The sequence below is a fragment of the Muscardinus avellanarius genome, assembly GCF_963383645.1.
Source record: "Muscardinus avellanarius genome assembly, chromosome: 15".
Classification (NCBI taxonomy): Eukaryota; Metazoa; Chordata; class Mammalia; order Rodentia; family Gliridae; genus Muscardinus; species Muscardinus avellanarius.
This window is the reverse complement of record NC_137801.1, coordinates 67,871,791-67,896,160: the sequence shown is the minus strand read 5'-3', so window position 1 is coordinate 67,896,160 and position 24,370 is coordinate 67,871,791. Positions and strand designations below refer to the sequence as shown.

At 43.2% G+C, this 24,370-nt stretch overlaps 1 protein-coding gene across 1 annotated transcript in view; it reads right to left on the bottom strand.

Moving 5' to 3' along the window:
- ALMS1 (ALMS1 centrosome and basal body associated protein) overlaps positions 1-2,694 on the bottom strand; it is a gene marked incomplete at both ends in the record, with an annotated part of 141,119 nt that extends 138,425 nt beyond the window's left edge. The window contains one exon of the mRNA XM_080711409.1: positions 2,362-2,694. Coding sequence (XP_080567535.1) covers positions 2,362-2,694 — 333 coding nt within the window. The remainder of the gene's footprint in view (positions 1-2,361) is intronic.
- Between the last annotated feature and the right edge of the window lie 21,676 nt (positions 2,695-24,370).

The following is a 24,370-nucleotide window of genomic DNA, read 5'->3' as shown; positions in this document are numbered from 1 at the left end:
CTAGACACTTTACCCTCTACATCCAATCCACTATTACATGATGATTTTGCCTTTTAAATACCACTTGAATCAGTCCACTTTTCACTATATCCACCAAAACTTCCCTATTCCAATTATCTTCTTTTGCCTGGCAATATTTCGGGGTCTTCCTAGTTAGTGTCCCTCACCTATTAATGGTGCTCTCCATGCACCCTGCTTTCACAGTTGTCCACTCTGCTAGTGATCTTTCTGAAAGACAGATCATATCACATATCTCCTTTTTTTATATCACTTCCACTGTTTTTTCAAAGCTCCAGGGATAAAGACTCTAAATCTCTGGTGTAACACAAAAAACCTGGCAGTCTGTACCTCAAACCACATAGGTCTTTAGTTCCTTGAAAATACCATATATTCTTTCTTACCAACAGTATCTTCCTATTTTTTTTCTCAACTAGAAACCTTCTTGCCCCTTTGCTTAATTAACCTTTATCTGTCTTCAGATACCAGCTTTATCATAACCTTCTAAAGGAAGTTCCACCACTTTTGAAAAGGCCTGATTATCTTACTCTGTTTTTGTTTGTTTGATTTTGTTGGGGTTTTTTTTGGGGGTGGGGGGGTTAGTGTGTGTGTGTGTGTGTGTGTGTGTGTGTGTGTGTGTGGTGATGGGACTCAGGGGCATTCTACCTCTGAGCTACATCCCCAGCCCTATTTTTATTCTTTATTTTGAAACAGGGTCTCACTGAGTTACAAAGGGCCTAAGTAGCTGAGCCTGTCCATGAACTGAGATCCTCCTGTCTCAGCCTCCCGAATGCAAGGATTACAAGCATGCACCACCATGCCCAGCTTTACTCTAGGCTTTCACAGTATTTTAGCACTGTATCTCTGTACCTATTTGACTTTCATTTATGTAATCTGACCATCAGAATTTTATCCACCTCCCTCTCTAGACTTCAAATACTAAGAAGGCAAGGACCAAAAATGCTTGTGTTCAACAAAGGTTTCCTTAAAATCAAGCACTAGTGATTTTTTTTTTTGGGGGGGTACTGGGGCTTGAACCCCTGAGCTTTCTATCTCAGAGCTACAATCTAGCCTTTTTTATTTTGAAACTGGGTCTAAGTTGCTAAGGCTGACCTTGAACCTGGGATTCTCCTGTCTCAGCCTTTCAAATACTGGGATTACAGGACACCGTACCCAGCCGATGTTTAATGCTTGTTCAATAAATTAAATAACCACTGGGATATTTACAAGGCAAAACAAATACTGCTCTCTAGTGATCACTGGTCTACAGCATCATTTTGATAATGAAAAGTCCTGTCTGTTCTGTCCAATATGTTACCCCCCATTAGCCAAATGTAGCTGAGAGCTTGAAGAGAGATTAAAATAATGAAGGCACATTATTTCTAATTCTACTTATTTATTACTCCCCTTCGGTGCTGGAAAGTGAACCCAAGTTACTAGGTTACTCTAGTACAGAGCTACACACCCACCACTCTAATTTTGAGTCTTTTTTTTTTAATATGTGTGTGGTCCTGGGGATCAAATGCAGTTCTACCTGTGAGCTACACTCCCTGCCCTATTTTACTTTTTATTTTGAAACAAAGTCTCACTAAGTTGCTGAAGGCCTCTTTAAATTGCTGAGCTGGCCTTGAACCTGCGATCCTCGTCTCAGCCAATCCAAGTACAGGGATTACAGCCCTGGCGATTTATTCTTAAAATGCAAAGAGCTACACGGGGCTAGTGGCTCCTGTACTGAACAACACAGGTCTCGCTTCCAGAAAAGCAGTAAATTGAATGCATAGTGACTTTCAAAATGATCTTCGAGGGCCAACCACAAAATCGGCTTTCTCCATTCTGAATTACTTTGCGTTTTCCAGTTTTCCCGACTATCTGGGGCTTCACCGTAAGCCTCTTGCGCTCTAAACCAAAGGCTAAGGGGACACTTTTACTGCTACAAATGAGAGTCCTGAGACACACATGCGGCAAGAAAACCTGTCAAAACCAACTGATGACACTGCGTCCAGCAACCACACTCTATCTTCAGAAAGTCCTGCGCTTCAATAAAACCGGTCTGCTCATGGTCTCCCCAACAAGCTATTCCCAGGGCAACCGCGGCCTCCCGCCCCGTCCCGCCCTCCTCTCCCAAAGGGCATGGGTATCCCCACCTCCTCCCAAAAGCGTTTCTCCGCGACGCCGCTCAGGGAATTCCCGCTCCTGCGACCATCTGCCGTAGTTCCAAAGGCCTGGGACCCACCGAGAGGGGGGACACCCGAGATGCAGGGGCGGGAAAGGCCGAGCCCCGCGCTTCCTTCGGGACCGGCTCGGCGGCAGGCGGCGCGCAGCTCCCGGTCCCGCCGCCCTCGCCCTCGCCCTCGCCGCGCTCACCCTCTCCGGCGACGAGCGCTCCGCCTGCACGTAGCGGTGCCTCGGGGGCGGCGGCTGAGGCACGGTCACGCCGGGGTGCGCCTGCAGCCAAGCCTTGGCCTCCTCGTCCTCCTCGTCGTCCGAGCTCTCGGCGGGCTGGTACTCGTAGTTCACTTCGGAGTCCAGCCCCGGCCCCGCCTCCTCCTCCTCCTCCTCCTCCTCCTCCACCACCACGACCTCCTCCGAGCTCGCTGCCTCCGCTGTCTCCGCTGGCGCCGGCGCCCGCGCCTCCTCCGCCGCCGCCTCCTCCTCCTCCTCCAGCTCGCCGGGCCACGGCAGGTCCTCGGGCTCCATGTTGGCGGCGCGTTCCGTGTGGCTGGGGGAGGGGCGGGGCCAGGGGAGGAGGAGAGCGCTGACTGGCTGTTGTAGTCTCGCGCAGGCGCAGACGACGGCGCCGCCGCCGCCGCCGGCGGGGCGGGGCCGGGAGCTGGAGCGCGGGTTGCTAAGGACGCCCCGAGGGGCGGGCTGGAAGGCCCCGGGACGGGGAGATCCCCCAGCGGCGGCAGCACCGCCTCGCCCCGTCACGGGCTGAGACCTTCCTCATAGTACTGTAAGCTCACAATAAACCCAGACTAGGCTCCTCTTGGGGCGCAGATGGCCCCGCCAAGGAAGAATTTGGCCCTTACATTTGCCCCTGCACTGGGAGATCTGACCCTAAAATAAACCCAGGAAAAACACCCTTGCAAAATTTGGATTTTTTTTAAAGGTTTAGTGACTGTGTGAGAGGCTGTATAGGGGGCGCTTGAAACCTACTGTGGAAAAGTGCAGAGGGTGGGGTAGTTAAGGTGTTAAGAACAGCACCACTTACAGTGGTGTGGCTTTGAGGATCTATAAAATGATAATAGGCCGTCGCATTGGATGGTTGTTCTAATTAAAAGAACTAACCAATATAGAGGATTTAGTGATCAGTATTGTTGATTATTGTAGAATAATTCATTAAATGCTCACAAGTCTTATTACCAGATCAGCATAAACTCAGCAATGGTGAAAATCCTAGATTAATATCTTATAGCCTGACTTTGTCTGCTCTTGAGTAAAAAGAGGAGGGTCAGGGATTGGTTAGACACTGACTAAACCTCAAAGTTGTTAGGAACTAGCGCGGCATCCACAACTATGCTGTGGTATTTTCTTAGTGAAAATAAATACTCTCACTGGATGATGTCTTAGTCTGTTTTCTGTTGTTAATAATACAATACCACAAACTGGGTATGCTTTAAAGAAAAGAGGTTTATTTGGGCTCACGTTTCTGGAGGTCCAAAGCCAAGGGTGATGGCCTTCTTAGCAGAGTCCTGAAGCAGTGTAGGTGTTCAAACACTGGAGTCTCCAGCCTGATGACTTATCTAATCCTTATCACCTCCCAAAGGCCCCACCTCAAAACACCACCCTCAGATTGTTTCCACTCTCTTAATACCTCACAATGGGAATTAAACTCCAACCTAAGTTTCAAAGGGAACAAATCACATTCAGACCAGAGCAAGCACCAACATCACACAAGGTCATTCTGTGACTGTCATGAAGCAACACAAAAATCAAGACCACTACACCATCTTGTCTAAGCATAGACAAAAACATTTGCTGTACAAATCACAAACATACCAAACATCCTTTTCTTCCAACTCATTTGAGTATCTACTACTTCTTTTATCAACAGATAGCTCTAGCTTCACTGTATTTTTCCTTTCTTCTAGATAAGATTCATCAAGATGTCTAGTCAGAGTTGCCCTTCACCATGACAGCATCCAATTCAGATCCCTACTTCTTTAATTCCTTAAACCTTCCCCCCAAATTACCTAACACCACCCCAAACCATATAACTCCTTAATGGTTTGGGTTTGGAATGTCCCCCCGCAGAAAGCTCACTTGTTGAAAGCCTGGTCACCAGTGCAGCAAGGTTCAGAGGTGGGACATAGCTGATGGAGTTGAGTTACTAGGGCCATAACCTTGAGGACTATACCTGGCCCTGGCCCCCTCCCCCCCCCTCTCTCTTTCTCTCTCTCCCCTCTCCTCTCTCTTCTCCTCTCCTCTCTCTTTCTCTCTCCCCCCTCTCCTCTCTCCTCTCTCCTATCCTCTCCTCTTCTCTTCTCTCTTTCCTTCTCTCTCTCTCTCCTTCCTGCTGCCATGAGCTAAACAGCTATACTCTGCCACACCCTTTTCCATCACGTGTCTACCATGGAGCTGACCAATGGTGGACTGAATCGCTGAAACTAGGAATTAAAATAAACCTTTCTTCCTCTAAGTTGTTCCTGTCAGGTATTTTTGTCATAACAACCAAAAAAAAAAAAGGCTAAAACAAATTAGTACCAGGAGTCAGGTTGCTGTGACTAACCTATGTGGTTCCAAAGCCTATGGAACTGGTTTGCAAGAGGATTTTGGAAGAGTCTAGAGATGTGCTACAGAAACTTTAGAATGTTGTAATCAGATCATAAAGGAAGGTTCTGGAGGGAGCTGGAAAGATCAAAATGCTGATAAGAATGTGAATATATTTGGATTCACCTTCTACTGTTATTTAAATATCGCTCCATACTCTGTTTTATATTCAGAATAAAATCTAAATTCCTTAGCATACATTGTGTTCTTGTCTCTTGCCTATTTCTCCAACCTAATTCAGCACTTCTCTTCCCCTTGCACAATAACCCTAGTCTCACTGGCCTCCTTTCTGTCCATGAACATTCTTCTTACAGCTGTTCCTTTAGCTCCTAAGTCAGATTTCAGCTTAATTTAACTCAAGTGAGTTGTCCCCTAGTTGCATCATGACACATATTCTTGTAGCATATTTTACACTCTGGAATTACTCTATTCTCTTAAGTTTTTTTATTTTTTCTCTTAGAATATATGTCACATGAAGGCAGCATCTTTGTTATTCTTTTCTACTAATTTATCCCCAGTGGCTGGCATATTATGAATACTTAACACACATTCAAAAATATGTATTAACAATTTTTTTTGAAAGTAGAGAAGTTAAGCAAAGAATTGATCTAGATGAGGGACTGTAGAACAAATATGGCAGAAAAACCATGTACAAGAAAGAGATTAAAGTGCTTTAATAGCCGGGCATGGTGCCGCAAGCTTGTAATCTTGGGAGGCGGAGACAGGAGGATCACACAGATTCTAAGCCGGCCTCACTGGCTTAAGAGACCCTGTTTCCAAATAAAAATATAAAACATAGGTATCTGGGAGTGTAGCCCAGAGGTAGAAGGGCTTCCAGAAACCCCAGTACCACAAAAAAAAGTGATTTAATAGAGGATTCAGAGTAGACACTTGTCATATTTTTGGCTGTCCAGATGCCAGATTTTTTTTCCTATTGTATGGCTCTAGCAGGATGCAGTACTCCCACTACCCACTTCAGAATTACCCAGCAGCCTAAGCACATAACCAAGCACGTACATGACCTAAATTCATCCACTTAGATGCTCTCATCTGTGACTTTGACTCTCCAGGGCTGAAGTAGGAATAGTTCAACTAGCTCCTCAGAGCATTGTCTGGAACCAGCAGCATTGGTGTCATCTGGGAGCTGTAGAAGTGCAGAATCTCAGGGCCCAGCCAGACCTCCTGAATCTGAATTTTAATAAGCTCCCAAGCAATTCATGGGCACATTAAAGACTGAAAAGCACTGGCTTGGAACATATTCATAGTTCTGAAGATGAGGGTCCAGCAGTAATATCGGCCAAAGGAATGAGCAGAGATACTCTCAACATCTGGTCCTTATAGCACGAAGTTAATCATGAGTCCTGCTCCCCTTCCTTGTTTTTACAGACAATCACACTAAGGGCTGTGGAGCTAACATTTCACAAAACCTCAGTGACTTACAGGAAAAAGCATTGTTTCTTGCTCATATGCTGAGCTGACCACTATACTGCTGAAGTTAACCAGAGTCTGTCTCTTGAAATTCAGAACTCTCACTAATCATGGGAGAGAGTTTAAGTCACATGGGGAAGGAGGTGGAACCCAGGGTGCAGCCATCAGACTGGGAGAAGGAACACTTGGAAAAAAGATGTCTCTAAAGAGAAAAGGGAATGGTATAAAGAAAGGGAGGAGATAGCAGGTTTTGCTGGGAGACTAAAATATTGGAGTTTTAAAGGTATTTTCATGGGAAAGCATGACAGTTCTGTAGGGTTTTGGGCTTATGTGTCAGAAAAGAATTTCAGCACATGCTGGTCAGAGAAAAGACAGAAGTTTTATTTAGGAAAGTAAGGAATTCTAGGGGGAAGGCAGGCCATCTTAAGACGTAGAGAGCGTCCAGACAAGAGAGTCTTTTTGGCTTTTTCAATTCTTTTATAGAACTCCCATGAGCGGTGGGTGGGGTCCCAGAGGAGATGTCTAGACTTTCATGTCTAGACTTCCTCTTGATCTTCAGTTTCCCCTGTCAGTGAGGGGTGGTGAGTGGCTGGTGTCCGACCTTTATTCTCCACATGGACTCTTTGTTTACTAAGCATTTCAGGAATCACAGGTTAGGTAGAGGGACCATTGTGATTAAAAGTATAGGGAGAGGGAATATTGTGATTAAGAGTGTAGCTCACTGAGGCTTCTGCCTGAAACAGAACACACTCCTCTATAGGATGGAGTGGTAGAGTTAGAGATTATGAACTTTCCAGATTTTAAAAGTATATTTTTCCTTTTGTTCCCAATACATCTCCTTTCTACCTAATAGTTTGCTTATTCTATCCTACCTCAGTATGGCTATAGGAGTGAGTTCTAGAAATAAATTTCCTGTGTAGTTATTAAAAGATCCATATAGCCAGGTGTGCTGGCGCATGCTTGTAATGCCACATTTGGGAGGCTGAGCAGGAGGATTGGGTTTCAAGGACAGCCTCAGCTACTTAGTGAGGCCCTTTGCAACCCAGTGAGACCCTGTTTCAAAATAAAGAATAAAAAATAGAGCTGGGGGTATAGCTCAGAGGTAGAATGCCCCTGGGATCCATCTCCAGTAACACACACACACACACACACACACACACACACACACACACAGATCCCAATATGGGGACAGAATCTAGATTAGAGAGAAGATGAATTAGATGCCACTTTATATGTGTAAGTAACACTGAAGGCCAGATAGATCAAAGGGACAGGAGAAAAAAGATGACTAGGATGTTTTGAGTGCCAGGCGCTATAATGGATATTTTACAATCATTGCTTCCTCTTACCTTCACAATTCAGCAATGCATTTCACAGATGAGAAAAGTAAAGCACAGATCATTTAAATAATTTGCCTAATATAATCCAGCAAGAAAGAAGGGGCAGTCAAAGGGTATTCAAGCCCAATCTCTCTCTGGTCCTTCCCACTGACCCACACAGTGTAGAAGCTTCCAGGGGGAGCAGTCGGAGAAAACCTAGTTCAAGCCAGCCCTAGTTCAATTATAAGTGGAACACAGAAAAATATACCAACCTCCCTGCAGAGACCACAAGGACAATCGCGTCCCCAGAGCAACACAGATGTCAGCTGTGGGTGAAAGGAGGTGAGAGGCTATTGAGCAGGGACATTTGTCTACAACTGCAAGACAGGTGTGGAAGGAAGAGGCCAGCAATAGAGGCTGAGCCAAAGACAAAGCTTTGCAGGACTAGGCAGATGAAAACCCTGAGAGAGGAAATGGGAGGAGCTCACATTTTGGGATTGTGGTTGCCGGTGAAGCATAGTGGCATGGAACTGGTGTCCACCATAGATCATTCTCTACAGGGGAGTGAGAGTGCCATGGTTAAATCACTAATCAGAGCACTTCATGTCTCTATTCAAAATCCCGAAAGGGCTCTTAACCGTACTTAGAATAAAACACAAAGTTCTAGCCAGGGCCTCAAAGAGCCTACATGGTATGTATCATATCAGTTAGATACCTCTAAATCTAAATTGCCCCCCATTGCTTACCCCACTCCAACCATGCTGATTTCCTTACTGGTCCTCAACAAGCAAAGTACACTCCTGCCTCATGTGTATGCTTGCTGTTCTCCCTGCCTGGAACTAACTTCCAGAGACTCTGCTCACTCTATCAGAGAGCCCTTCTCTGATAACCCCATATACCCCTACCCTTACCCATGCTTTATACTTTTTCTTAGCCCTTATCACAAGCACACATTTATTTATTTATTGTCTGTTTCCCTCTGCCCTCCCCACACACATATTAGAATGCAGGTTGCATGGGAGAAGAAATTTTGACTGTGTGTTTTTTTTTATGTAATACCATTTGCCTAGTGCCTAAAACAGTCTCTGGCAAATAAAGTGGTGCTTGGTAAATATTGTTGAATAAAACGAATGGAGACCAAACTGAGTTGGCCAGTTGAACGATTCTGAATAGAACCTAGGAATCAATTTGGTTTCCACTGGAGCTGATATAGATGTCTGCCTACTGGAGAATTTTTGATTTTCTCTCCCAGCTGGCTCCTGGGGCATTAGGTGGGCAGAAAGAAAAGTGCTTCTCCAGGTGTTTGTGTGGGTGGAAGGGAAGCTGATTATGACTTGCAGTTGACTCCTGGTAGCAATCCCTCCCTTAGGATGAATCATTTCCACTGACAGCTAAATTAATCCATTAATAACTGCATTTTTATAATCAGAAAAAAGTTATAAAAGTTAATATACGGCATAGAGAAAGAATTTTTGTTTTATATGTACATACATCTATGTCTCTATCTGTATTATATAGCTAGATAGACAGGTAGGTAGCTATAATATAAACCAATAAGGACAACACTGACTATGCAGTAAGCTCCTGTTTTTGAGAGTATAAAATGTCTCATGCATGGCCCAAGGGGATCCCATGTTCTTAACTCACTCATCCTCTTGGTCCTGCTCACAAAAGGAAGCTGTAATCAGCAACCGAGTACTTAAAAGAGGTGATAACCAGCCGGGCGTGGTGGAGCACTCTTGTAATCCCCGCGCTTGGGAGGCGGAGACAGGAGGATCGCGCTGGTTCAGAGCCAGCCTCGCTGGCTTAAGACTCTGATTCCACATAAAAATGTTAAAAAATAGGTCTGGGAGTGTAGCCCGTGGGAGTGTATACCGGAGGTAGAAGGGCTTCCAGGAACCCCAGTACCACCACCAAAAAAAAAAAAAAGGTGATAACCAGATCAAACTTAGTGAAGTCTAATTTTTAGTTTATCTATAGTATCCACGCCTGCCACCAGCAGCACTTTGATAAGGTGCCCAGTTGACATTGCTCTGGAGTATATTCCAGATCCCTGCTCCCCGGTTCTCTGGAACTCTGCTGCTTCTCCACTGGATTCCATGGGCTCTTCGTTTCCTCTCCCTATACAAATTAGAGTCTCACTCACTGCCTTTTGACTTATCTAGCCTGATGATCAATTTCAAATATCCTTTTTTTTTTTTTTTTTTTTTTTTTGGTGGTACTGGAGTTCCTGGAAGCCCTTCTACCTCCAGGCTACACTCCTAAACCTATTTTATACGTTTTATTTGGAAACAGGGTCTCTTAAGCCAGTGAGGCTGGCTCTAAACCAGTGCGATCCTCCTGTCTCCGCCTCCCAAGCTCCGGGATTACAAGCGTGCGCCACCACGCCCTGCTAAATATCCCATATTTTGAGGGCCTTTTGCTTGGAATCCATTCTCAGGAATCAATTCTGTTTCAATTAGTGTTCTTTTAATAAACAGTAGAAGTGACTCCTCTGGTCAACTTAATTTTTAAAAAATGTATTGGGAAGATGCAATCTAGCTCACATAACATGCAAATTAAAAGAACTTCTCAGTGGATTCAAAGAATTGTGAAAGCTATCAGGCAAGGTGGTGCACATCCCTAATCCCAGGATTTGGGAGGCTGAGACAAAAGAATCACATGTTGAAGGCCAGCCTCAACAATGTAGCAAGGCCTTCAGCAACTTAGACCCTGTTCTGAAATAAAATAAAATAGACTGGGAGTGTAGCTCAGAGGTAGAATGTGTCTGAGTTCAAGTCCCAGTTCCACCACCACACACAAAAAAATTTTTTTGAAAGCCAATAAATTGTTTTTATTATATTATATATTTTATTTATTTATTTATTTATTTTTGTCCATGAACCACGATCCTCCGGTCTCAGCCTCCCAAATGCAGGGATTACAAGTGTGCACCACCACGCCCAGCTTAAGACATTATATTTCAAAGTGGTTTGTTACACAGCATCAGATAACCAAAACATTTGCCTTATATAAAATAACAAAAGAAGCCAGGCATGGTGGCGCACACTTGTAATCCCCACGCTTGGGAGGCTGAGACAGGAGGATCGCACGAGTTCAAAGCCAGCCTCAGATACTTAATGAGGCTTTCAGCAACTTAGTGAGACCCTGTTTCCAAATAAAATACAAGAAAGGTCTGGGAGTATAGCCCGGAGGTAGAAAGCCTCTGGGTTTCACCCCCAGTACCAATAAATAAATAAATAAATAAATAAATAAATAAATAAAATAAATCCAGGCATGGTGGCACACGCTTGTAATCCCAGCATTTGGGAGGCTGAAATAGGAGGATCGCGGTTTGCAGACAGCCTCAGCTGCTTAGTGAGGCCCTTTGCAACTCAGTGAGACCCTGTTTCAAAAAAAAGGATTAAAAATAGGGCTGGGGGTGTAGCTTGGAGGTACAATAACCCTGGGCTCAATCCCCAGTACCGCGAAGAAAAAAAAAAAAAAAAAGACAGTTACAGCTGGGCATGTTAGCATACTCCTGTAGTCCTAGTACTTGGGAGGCTGAGTTGGGAGAATTACAGGTTTAAGGCCAGCCTCAGCAACTTAGACCCTGTATTAATAAAAATATAAAAAGGACTGGACTTTTAGTTTGGAGGTAGAATGCTCCTGTGTCCAATTTCCAGTACAGAAGAAGAAGGAGGGGGAAGATGAGAAAGAGGAGGAGGGAAAGGTGGAGGAGGAGGAAGAGCAGGAAGAAAGGAGAAAGAGGGAAAGAAATTTATAAGGTAAATTAAAATGTATAACTCAAAATAGATAATTACATATGTATAATTACATATGCAAATGCATAATGTAAGGAGCAGTAACACGACTCCAAAAATCCTCATATCTGAAACTGATCATAAATTATAAAACATTATTGTAACATTAAAATGTCTACCTTATGTTTTCTTTCTTTTCAGCCTGCATCTCACTCAGTTGAATCTTTTACCCATTTAGTGACCCAAAAATTCCGTATCTGAGGATCCTTAACCTATGTAGAATTTTTATAGTCTTGCAGTAAACCTTATTACTAGATTTGCCATTGCTAGAAAGTGTCCCAGATGATTATTTATGTTCCAGATAGTTTTCCTTTATTCGATATGGTTGAAGTACTCTTATTTCCCTTTGATAATCAGAATCAACCACCCCAGGCAAATAGAAACCCTCCTTTGCGCCCATTAATCCAGGAGTATAAACAATACAAAGTGATCAGATGACAGCTCCAGCTGTCAGTGGAGCCCTCATGTCCAATGGTAACAACATTAATTTTTGGGTACAGAAGCCTCTAAATCAAAAGGGCCAAAAAATTAAACGAAGAAATCATTGTTTTGCAAGTGGGTCATTAGATGTAATATTGAAAAGCAATATGCCAGGCACAGTGGTGCACACTTGCAATCACAGTACTTGGGAGGCTGAGAAAAGAGGATCGCAGGTTCAAAACCAGCCTCAGTTTAGTCAGCCCCTCAGCAACTTCACAAGACCCTGTTTCAGGTTAAAAAATAAAAGATACTGGGAGTGCACCTCAGAGATAGAATGCCCCTGGGTTCTGAAACGTTGAAAATGGAGCTAGGGAGTCGCGAAGGAGGTATAATACCAGGCAGGTTATCAAAAGCTGCTGCTTGCCCGGCGTGATGGCGCACGCTTGTAATCCCCGCGCTTGGGAGGCAGAGACAGGAGGATTGCACAGGTTCAAAGCCAGCTGCACGCTGGCTTAGGAGACCCTGTTTCCAAATAAAAATGTAAAAATAGGTCTGGGAGTATAGCCCGGAGGTAGAAGGGCTTCCAGGAACCCCAGTACCACCAAAAAAAAAAAAAAAAAAAAAAAAAAAAAGCTGCTGCTTTGCTGCTTTGTTGGACCCGGCACCCTCGGGGAGTCAGCAGGCCGTGGAGGAAGGGACCAATGAGCCACATGTTCTGAGAGTCACATGTAGTCCAGCTGAGTCACATGGCAGAGCGGGAGCACCAATGTTTTATAGGCATGCTGATTCTCACATGACATCTGTAGTCTCCAACCTCTGGAGTCTTTCTCGCGATGTTTGGAGTCTTGAGACACCTGGAGTCTCAGGATATCTCCTCTTCTGGCTGCCAGGGTCTGCCTCCTGTCCCCACTGAGGGGTCACATGAGGGTAGGGGAGGGGGGGACCCAACCTATCAGGTTCAATTCCCAATATCTAAATAAATAAGTAAACAAACAAACAGAAAAATAACCATAACTACTTCTGCCCCTTTGGTTCCCAGATCCATGAATTCTGACTATAAGAGAAATAACACCATTTATCAGCTGGGTTCGTGGCCAGCAGCCTCAACAACTCAGTGAAGCCATCTGCAAATTAGTGAGACCCTGTTTCAAAATAAAGGGCTGTGGGTATAGCTCAGAGATAGAATGTCCCTGGCTTACATCCCCAATACCACAAAAAGAAAAAAGAAAAAAAAAGAAAGAAACTAGGCATGGTGGTGCATGCCTATAATCCTAGTACTTGGGACACTAAGACAGAGGATCACAAGTTTGAGGCCAGCCTCAGCCACTTAGCAAGACTTTGTTTCAAATTTTTTAAAAATGCCAGGCATGGTGACGCATGCTTGTAATTCCAGTACTTGGAAGATTTTGATAGGAGGATTGCAGGTTTAAGGACAATCTCAGCAAATGGTGAGACTCGCATCAACCTAGCGAGACTCTGTTTCAAAATAAAAATAAAATAGGCCTGAAGGTGTAGCTTGGAGGTAGAATGTCCCTATGTTCAATCCCCAGTACCAAAAAATAGTTTCATTTTCTTGGGGGTTTTTTGGTTTTGTTTTTGTTTTTGTTTTTTTTTTTCAGTACTGGGGATGGAACCCAGGGGCATTCTACCTCCGAGCTACACACCCAGACCTATTTTTTATTCTTTATTTTGAAACAGGGTCTCATTGAGTTGCAAAGGGCCTCACTAAGTAGCTGAGGCTGATTGCAAACGCAGATCCTCTGCCTCCCAAATGCTGGGATTACAAGCGTGTGCCACCACCCCCAGCCAAAAAAAAAAAAAAAAATATTTTTGTTTTTTTCTATATGGATCATATTAAAAATGGCACACATTCAAACTGTGCTTGGTGTCCTCTCCCACCCCCTACATTCTCTCATCTCCTCCCAACAGTGAGTGTCCAGGTTAACCATGCATTCATACTTTTACACATATTCGGATGTAGCTCCTCCATTAATCAACTTCAGCCTTCTTCCTCTCCTACCCATCCATTTCAGCTTTCCTGAGGTTTCCCCTCCATTATCTGGAGTCCCTCTGGTATTCCTATTAGTCCCTAGTTTGAGCATATTACAGAAAACATATGCCCTTTCTCTTTCTGTGCTTGGCTGATCTCACTTAACATAATGTTCTCCAGGTCTTCCCATCTTCTTGAGAATGACATGATTTTTTTCTTTTTTATAACTGAGTAGAATTCCATTGTGTCTGTTTCCCATAAGTTTGCAATCCATTCATCTGTTGATGGAGACCTAGATTGGTTCCATATTTTGGCTATTAAGAATTGTGCTAAAGCCGGGCGTGGTGGCACACACTTGTAATCCCAGCATTTGGGAGGCTGAGACCAGAGGATCGCGGTTCGCAGACAGCTTCAGCTACTTAGTGAGGCCCTCTGCAACTCAGTGAGACCCAGTTTCAAAATAAAGAATAAACAAATAGAGCAGGGGGTGTAGCTCAGAGGTCGAATGTCCCTGGGTTCCATCCCCAGACCTGCAAAGAAAAAATTAAAAAAAAAAATTGTGCTAGCTGGGCGTGGTGGCGCATGCTTGTAATCCCAGCATTTTGTAGGCTGAGACAGGAGGATCCAGGTTCGTGGACAGCCTCAGCTACTTAGTGAGGCCCTCTGCAACTCAGTGAGACCCTGTTTCAAAATAAAGAATAAAAAGTAGGGCTGGGGGTGTACCTCAGAGGTAGAATGCTTCTGGGTCCATCCCCAGTACTAAAAAAAAAAAAAAAAAAAAAAAGAATTGTGCTGCTATGAACATGGGTATGCATATTTACCATAGTTCTCTGTTTTCGACCTTTTTGGAAAGATACCCAGGAGTGGTATAGCCAGATTATATTATGGATCCATTCCTAGTTTTGTAAGTAATTTCCACACTGATCTCCAAAGCTGCTCAACTAGTTTGCACTCCCACCAACAGTGTAAAAGAGTTCCTCTTTCCCCACATCCTCGCCAGCATTTGTTGTTGTTTGATTTCTTTATGCTTGCCACTCTGACTGGGGTTAGATGGAATCTCAGCATAGTTTTGATTTGCATCTCCCTAATAGCTAATGATGTTGAACATCTTTTCATGTATCTGTTGGCCATTTGTATCTCTTCTTTTGTGAAGTGTCTATTCAATTCAGTTGCCCATTTCTTGATTGAGTTATTTGTTTTGCTAGTGTAGATTCTAGCCAGGTGTGGTGGTGTGCGGGAGGACCACGATTCACGGACAGCTTCAGCTGCCACTTAGGCCCTCTGCAACTTAGTGAGACCCTGTTTCAAAAATAATTAAAAATAGGGGATGTAGAATATAATTTCAAAAATAAAGAATAAAAATATTGGGGGTATAATTCAGAGGTAGAATAAATAAATAAATAAATAAATAAATAAATAAATAAATAAATAAATGGCTGGGATGTAGCTCACTTGTAGAGTGCCCTTGGGTTCAAGCCCCAGTATCACACAAAAAAGAAAGAAAAGAGGGAGAAAGAAAGGAAGGAAGGAAAAGAAAATCCCGTGATGGCTTCTGGAAAGAGGGCAATAGGAGCAGCAACACAGATTTTCATTCTCTACAATCTCCACAGAAAAACAGCAGACCAACAAGAAAGCAAAGTCAAGGCACATGGAAAATATTTACAGCCAGAGTTGCCAGACTTAACAAATAAAAATGCAGGGTGCCCAGTTATATTTGAATTTCAGATAAGCAATGAACAATTTTTAATAAAAGTACGTCCCAAATATTACAAGAAAATACAAAAATTAGACATAAACCTGGGAGGGAAACAGTGTCTCAGAAAAGAAACCACCATATTTTTAGCACTACACAAAAACAACAGAAGAGGGAGCTCTGTGAAATTAGAAATGCTTTCCTGAACTCCGTGTGTGTGTGTGTGTGTGTGTGTGTGTGTGTGTGTGTGTGTGTGTGTGTGTTTAACATCCTGTACTTTTTTTTCTTTTCTTTCTTTCTTTCTTCTTTCTTTCTTTCTTTCTTTCTTTCTTTCTTTCTTTCTTTCTTCCTTCCTTCCTTCCTTCCTTCCTTTCTTTCTTTTTTGTGGTACTGAGGATTGAACCCAGGGGCATTCTACCTTAGAGCTACATCCCCAGCCCTGTTTTTTATTATTTATTTTGAAACAGGGTCTCACTGAGTTGCAAAGGGCTTCACTGAGGGTAGCTGAGGCTGTCTAAGAACCCCAATCCTCCTGTCTCAGCCTCCCGAATGCTGGGATTACAAGAGTGTGCCACCACGCCCAGCTCTTTTTTTTCTTTCTAATTTTTGATTAACACATAATAATTGTACATATTTTAGAATACAACGTGATATTTCAGTTTATGTATACAAGGTATAAAAAGCAGAGGCATGTCATCCCCATCATCTTAAATATTTATAATGTTTATATAGTGAGAACACTCAATGCCTATCTTAAGCAGGGTGTAGAAATGCCCGCCTGTGACCCAGGTACTTGCGAGGCTGAAGCAGGAGGATTACAGGTTGGGGCCAGCCTCAGCAACTTATCAAAACTCTATTTCAAAATAAAAAGGTCTGGTGGTATAGCTCAGAGGTAGAACACCCCTGGGTTCCATGCCCAGTGCCTCAAAAAAATTCTTATCTGCTAGTTATTTTGAAACATACAATGAACTATTGTTGACTATAATCACCTTATTGTGCAAAACTTTTTTCTTCTATCTGACTGTAATGCTGCACTCATTATATCCATTGACCAATCTTTTTCCTTTATTTCTTTTATTTAATTTTTTTTGGTGGACCTGGGGATGAACCGAGTCTCCCACACATGGGGAAAGTGCTGCAGCATTGAGCTACATCCCCAGCCCCCCATTACCAATCTTTCTCCATCCTCCCAAGCCTCTGGTAACCACTATTTTTTTTTTTTCAAACAGGGTTTCACTAAGTTGCGGAGGGCCTCACTAAATAGCTAAGGTTGGCTGCAAATCTGTAATCCTCCTGTCTCAGCCTCCCAAGTACTGAGGTTACAAACATGTGCCACCACGCCTGGCTCTGGTAATCACTATTCTACTCTCAACTTCTATGATATCATCTTTTTTTATTTTATTTTTTGTGGTACTGGGAGTGGAACCCAGGGACTTTTCTACCTCCGGGCTATACTCCCAGACCTATTTTATACTTTATTTGGAAACAGGGCCTCACTAAGTTGCTGAGAGCCTCACTAAGTAGCCAAGGCTGGCTTCGAACCTGTGCGATCCTCCTGTCTCAGCCTCCCAAGCGCTGGGATTACAAGCGTGCGCCACCACGCCCGGCTTGATATCATCTTTTTTTATTTCACATGTGAGTGAGATCATTCAGTATTTATGTCTCTATGCCTGACTTATTTTGCTTAACATAATATTCTCCAGATCCGCTCATATTGTCATTTATTTATTATTTATTTTTAACTCAAGGTTGAACCCAGGATCATTCTACCTCCAAGCTATGTCCCCAGCCCTTTTTATTTTTTGTTTTGAAACAGGGGCTTGCTAGGTTACTGAGTCTCGCTAAATTCCTGGGACTGGTCTTGAACCAGCGATACTCCTGTCTCAGCCTCCCAAGTACTTGGATTACAAGCATGTGTCATCATGCCGGGATTCCTGTTATTCTTTTTTAATCCAGAACAAAGAGAATATAGAACAAAATCACATCCCCCAAAGCAACAAATGCATCCCCAAAAGATGTGCTCACAAAAGAGTAAGAAACTACAACCTCTATGGGGCACCTGAAGACACTCTTGTAATCCCAGTAACTCCGTAGACTGATGCAAAAGGGTCTTAAATTCAAGGCCAGCCCAGCAACTTAGAGTGACCCAGTCTCAAAATTTTAAAATTTTTAGACAGGGCTGGGAATGTAGCTCAATGGTAGAGCACTGCTGGGTTCAATCCCCAGTGTCCCCACCTCCAAAACTGTAACCTGCTATTTCAGGATAAGCTAAAAGATATTAAGAAAGAACAACAGAAAGCCAGGCAGGGTGATGCGCACCTGCAATCCCACTACTTGGGAGGCTCAGACAGGAAGATCACAGGCTGGTGGCCAGCCTCAGCAATTTAGTGAGGCCATCTGCAACTTAGTGAGACCCTGTTTCAAAATCTAAAATTAAAAAATACAGCTAGAAGCCGGGCGTGGTGGCGCACACTTGTAATCCCAGCATTTGGGAGGCTGAGGCCGGAGGATCACGGTTAGCGGACAGCCTCAGCTACTTAGTGAGGCCCTCTGCAACTCAGTGAGACCTGGTTTCAAAATAAAGAATAAAAAGTAGGGCAGGGGCTATAGCTCGGAGGTCGAATGCCCCTGGGTTCCATCCCCAGACCCGCAAAAAAAAAAAAAAAAAATACAGCTAGGGGTGTAGCTCAGAGGTAGCATGCCCCTGGTTCCCTAGTTCCAATCCCTAGTACCCAGAAAGAAAAATAAAATATATATATATTTTTTCTGATATATATATATATATATATATATCAGAATTAGCAAAAAAATCAGAAATGAGATGACAGAATTCAAGAAAGGATAACAATTAAAAAGAAAATAAAGCTGAGTGTGGTAGTACAAGCCTATAATCCCAATACTTCGGAGGCTAAAATGAAAAGATCACAGGTTCAAGCCAGGCGTGGTAGAGCACGCTTGTAATCCCCCCGCTTGGGAGGTGGAGACAGGAGGATCGCGCAGGTTCGAAGCCAGCCGCGCTGGCTTAAGAGACCCTGTTTCCAAAATTAAATAGGTCTGGGAGTGTAGCCCGGAGTAAAAGGGCTTCCAGGAACCCCAGTACCACCAAAATATATATATATATATATATATATATATATATATATATATATATATATATGTATGTATCACAGGATCAGATCAGCCTCAGCAATTTAGCAAGATTCGCAGAAACCTAGCAAGCTCCTGTTTCAAAACAAAAAAATAAGAGCCAAGCATGGTGGCACACACTTGTAATCCCAGCATTTGAGAGTAAAAGCCTGAGACGAGAGGATCACTGTTCACAGCCAGTCTCAGCTAGTTAGTGAGGCCCTTTGCAACTCAGTTAGACCCTATTTCAAAACTAAAAAAATAAAAAAATAGGGCTGTGGGTGTCACTCAAGGGTAAAATGTTCCTGGGTTCCATCCCCAGTACCACAAAATAAATAAATGAATGAATAAATGAATAAATAAATAAATAGGGCTTGAAGGTATAGCTCAAAAGTAGAATATCTCCACATTCAATCCTTCATACCACACATAAGAAAAGGAAAAGAAATATTTCACAGATGAAAACTGGAAAGAGTACAAAAGCAAGTAGAAGCAATGGGTCATTCCCAAAGAGAAATATGTAAAGGTAAAAAGAAGAATTTTTTTTTTTTTTTTTTTTTTTTTTTTGGTGGAACCCAGGGGCTTTCTACCTCCGGGCTACACTCCCAGACCTACTTTATATTTTATTTGGAAACAGGGTCTCCCTAAGTTGCTGAAAGTCTCACTAGGTATCTGAGGCTGGCTTCAAACTTGCACTATCCTTCTGTCTCAGCCTCCCAAGCACTGGGATTACAAGTGTGTGCCACCCGCTCAACTTGAATAATTTTTTTTTTTTTTCGGGTCTGGGGATGGAACCCAGGGGCATTCGACCTCCGAGCTACACCCTCTGCCCTATTTTTTATTCTTTATTTTGAAACCGGGTCTCACTGAGTTGCGGAGGGCCTCACTAAGTAGCTGAGGCGAACCGCGAACCACAATCCTCGAGTCTCAGCCTCCGAAAGCTGGGATTACAACTGTGCGCCACCACGCCCGGCTTAAAAAGAAGAATTTTTTTTTAAACAAAAAGAAATGAAGACTAAAAAGGAAGAGAGAATAAAAGAAAGAAAATGCACAAGTAATAGGAATCTCTAAAAAAAAAAAAAGAAAAGAAAATTAAGTCCAGGGCATAAAACAAATGTCAACACTTATGAATGAAAAAAAAAAAAAAAAAAAAAACTTCCCCCAAATAAAAAGGACTTGAAATTGCATATTAAAAGAGCACACCACATAACTAAGATTACTGACCTAGAACATCCAACAACACAACATATTCTGTGTGTGTGTGTGTGTGTGTGTGTGTGTGTGTGTGTGGTAGTGGGGATGGGACCCAGGGACATTCTAACTCCAAGTGACACCCCCAGCCCGAGTTTTTATTCTTTATTTTGAAACAGGGTCTCCCTGAGTTGCAAAGGGCCTCACTGAGTAGCAGAGGCTGGCTGGGAACTTGTGCAATTCTCCTGTCTCAGCCTCCCAATGGCACAATGCTTTCTTCCAGGGAAAAAGGTAATATTTAAGATACTCAAGAAAAAGTGAAACAAGAATTTTATATCCAACAATTCTTACTCTCAAGGATAAGGACACAATCGGTTTTCAACATATAAAAACTGGGGAATAGTATTCTCATGAGCCTTCCTCAAGAACGAGCTTCAGACCATCAAAATAGAGGGACCAGGGAATAAAGACAGGTGATAGAGCAGCGCGTGGTGGCACAGGCCTGTAATCCCAGTACTTGGGACGCTGAGACAGGAGGACTGTTATTTTGAATCCATCCCCAGCAATTGAGTCAGGCCCTCAGCAACTGAGACCATGCTTCCAAATAAGGAATAAAATTGGTCTAGGAGTGTGGCTCAGAAGCAGAATGCCTCTGGGTTTAATCCCCAGCACCACACACATATACAAAAAAGAGAGGCACGGGATCGGAGCCTGCCGAGGGGTTAGGCCGCTGCTGGGGCCAGCGAGGCCGGCATCGGAGCCTGCCGTGAGGCAAGGCCGGTACTGGGGCCTCCGAGGCCAGGATAAGAGCCTGCCGAGGGGTTAGGCCGGTGCTGGGGCCAGCGAGGCCGGCATCGGAGCCTGCCGTGAGGCAAGGCCGGTACTGGGGCCTCTGAGGCCAGGATAAGAGCCTGTCAAGGGGTTAGGCCGGTGCTGGGGCCAGTGAGGCCGGCATCGGAGCCTGCCGTGAGGCATTACCAGTGTTGGGGCCTCCGAGGCCGGGAGTGGAAGCCTGCCAAGGGGTTAGACTGGTGCAGGGGCCAATGGCCAGCATCGGAGCCTGGCGTGAGGCAAGTTCACTCCTGCGGCCTCCAAGGTCGGGACCAAAGCCAGCTTAGGGGTTTGACCGGTTCAGGGGCCAGCGAGACCAGAACTGGGTCCTCCCATGAGGCAAGGCCGCTGCGTGAGCCAGTGAGGTCTGGATCAGTCCACTGAGTAGCCAGGCCACTACTGGGACCATCAAGAGTGGGATTGGTACTTGCAACGCAGCATGCACAGAGAAATATCGCAGAAAATATAAATCAGACGCTTCTCTTAATCAGCAATAACTAGGAGGAAAAGGGCAACAGGAAGAGGTTGAGCTATAGAAAGGGCCCTATAGTGAAGCAACTAATGTGATCAATCAGAGGGTATGTAATACTGGAGGACGGAGCCTCTTTAAAATGCAGGAGGTACATAAACAAATGTATCAAAGTAAATCACCAAAGAAGTGTGGGATGGAGGGAGGGGGAGGGAATGGGACGGGGGCTGGAGGAGGGCTAATTGGATGATGTGTGCTTGTATATCCTCTCAAGTCTTGTACTCCAATGTGATTGATATATGACTACAATGCACCAATTTAAAAAATAAATTAATTAAAAAAAAAAGAGAGGCAATGGGCAGTTCGTGTATATTTTATCTGTTGAGCTAGGTGTGGTGGCACACACCCGTAATCCTAGTACTTGGGAGGCTGAGATAGGAGGATTGCAGGTTCGAAGATAGCCTCAGCAAGTAGTGAGATGCTCATCAACCTAGCGAGACCTTGTTTCAAAATAAAAATTAAATGGGACTGGAGGTGTAACTCAAAGGTAGAATGCTCCTGGGCTCTAATCCCAGTAACACACACACACACACACACACACACACACACACACCAATGTATAGTTAGTTACCTGTAGAACTACAGTTGAATCATGACCAAAAGACCAAGAGTAATAAATAAATAAATATATATGCAATATATAGTAATACATTATATATAAAGGCTATGTGCTCTGAAACTATATATGGTACAACTTTTTAAATATTTACTTTTAAAAGCAGCTTTAGTGAGATATAATTCACATGCCATATGCTTCACCCATATAAAGTATACAATTCAGTGTTTCTTACAGTATTTACAGAGTTTTGTATTCATCACCACAATCAATTACTGAGCATTTTCATCACCTCAAAAAGAAACATCATAGCCAGGCATGGTGGCGCACGCTTGTAATCCCAGCATTCGGGAGGCTGAGACTGGAGGATCGCGGTTCGCGGACAGCCTCAGCTACTTAGTGAGGCCCTCCGCAACTCAGTGAGACCCAGTTTCAAATTAAAGAATAAAAAAACTAGGGCAGGGGGTATAGCTTGGAGGTCAAATGCTCCCAGGTTCCATCTCCAGACCTGCAAAAAAAAAAAAAAAAAAAAAAAAAAATCATGCCCCTTAGCTGTTACCTGCTAAACCCTTTGTCCTTACTCCTCAGCCCTAAGCAACCGCTGATCTCTGTAGATTTGCCTACTCTGGACATTTTGATATTAAACATCTATCGCATAGTCCTTTATGACTGGCTACTTCACTTAACAAATTGTTTTCAATGTTTGCCCATGGTAAAGCATCTATCAGTATTTCATTTCATTTCTGTGGCTGAATAACATACCATTATATGGATATACCAGTTTTGTTTATTGTTATTTTTTAATTTTTTATTGGTGCATTGTAGTCATACATCTTAATGGGGTACAAGATGGTGGAGGCATTGGATGTACCGTGCTTCATGTATTCATCCATCCATTGACTGACTTTCTTGTATATTTTGGCTATTATGAATAATGCCACTATAAGTGTTTAAATACAAGTTTTTGAATGAATATATGTTTTCATTTCTCTTGGGTAGATACCTAGGAATGGAATTGCTGAGTCATACGGTATCTCCGTTTAACTTTCAGAGGAACGGCCAGATTGTTTTACAAAGACGCTACCCCATTTTATGTTCTCACTAGCATTGTATTGTGGTTCTAATTTCTCCATCTTTTCTTATTGTAGCCATCCTACTAGGTATGAAACAGTATGACATTATGGTTTTCATTTACATTTCTTTGTTGTTGTTTTTCCTGTGATACTGTATGTAGATTGAACCCAGGAGCATTCTACCTAGAACTACAGCCCCAGCCCTACTTTATTTTTTTTTTAATTTTGAAACAGAGTCTCACTAAGTTGCTAAGGCTGGCTGTGAACCTGCAATTCTCCTGTCTCAGCCTCCCAAGTACTGGGATTATATGCGTGGACTACCATATCAGGCTTATTTACCCTTCTTTGATGGCCAGTAATATTGAATATTCTTAATTGTTCTTAATTGTCCCTGTATACACTTTATTTATTTAGAAGGATTTCTATTCAGTCCCTTTATTTTTTTAAATTAAATTATTTGGGATTTTTATTACTGAGTTATAATATTTCTTTATATAATATTCTAGATGCAAGCCCCTTATCAGATATATGACTTGCAAATATTTTCTACCATAATATGGGTTATCTTTTCACTTTGTTCATAGTATCCTTGAGCCGGGCACGGTGGCACATGCTGTAATCCCAGCATTCAGGAGGCTGAGACTAGAGGATTGCGATTTGCAGACAGCCTCAGCTACTTAGTGAGACCCTCCGCAAGTTAGTGAGACCCTGTTTCAAAATAAAGATTACAAAAAAAAAAAAAATAGGGTGGGGGTGTAGCTCAGAGGTCAAATGCCCCTGGTTCCATCCCCAGACCCACACACACACACACACACACACACACACACACACACACACAAAAGAATAAAAAATAGAGCAGGGAGTGTAGCTCAGAGGTCAAATGCCCCGGGTTTCATCCATCTCCAAACTATACCCCCAGTTCCTTTTTTTTTTTTTAATACTGGGGATGGAACCCAGGGGCATTCTACCTCTGAGCTACACCCTCAACCCTATTTTTTAGTCTTTTTATTTTTGAAACAGAGTCTCACTGAATTGCGAAGAGACTAGCTAAGTAACTTAGGCTGTCTCTTCACCGCCCCCCCCCCATACTGGGATTACAAACAGCCATCATGTCCAGCCTTAAGAGCTTTATTGCTTTACTCTTTTGTTGTTTTTGTCTTTGAACCGTTAACTTTTGTTTGGGGTTTTTTTTGTTTGGGTATAAAAAAAGGGCCCAACCTCATTCATTTGCATGTGAGTTGGAGATCTACATGTGAAAATTAAGCATTAGATTTACACAGAATATCTTCATGACCTCATGGTAGGCAAACATTTCTTAAGCAGAAAGCACTAATTAAGCAAAAGCACTTAATTAAGAAGGAAAAGATTTATGGGCACGGTGTTACATACCTGTAATCCCAGTACTTGGGAAGCTGAGACAGGAGGATCACAGGTATGCGGACAGCTTCAGTACCCTACCAGTTTCAAAATTAAAAATAAAAAGGGCTGGGGTTCTAGCTCAGAGTTAGAAGGCCTCTGGGTTCAATACACACACACACACACACACACACACACACACACACACAGAGAGAGAGAGAGAGAGAGAGAGAGAGAGAGAGAATTAATAAATTATATTCCACTATGATTAGGGACTGTTATTCACCA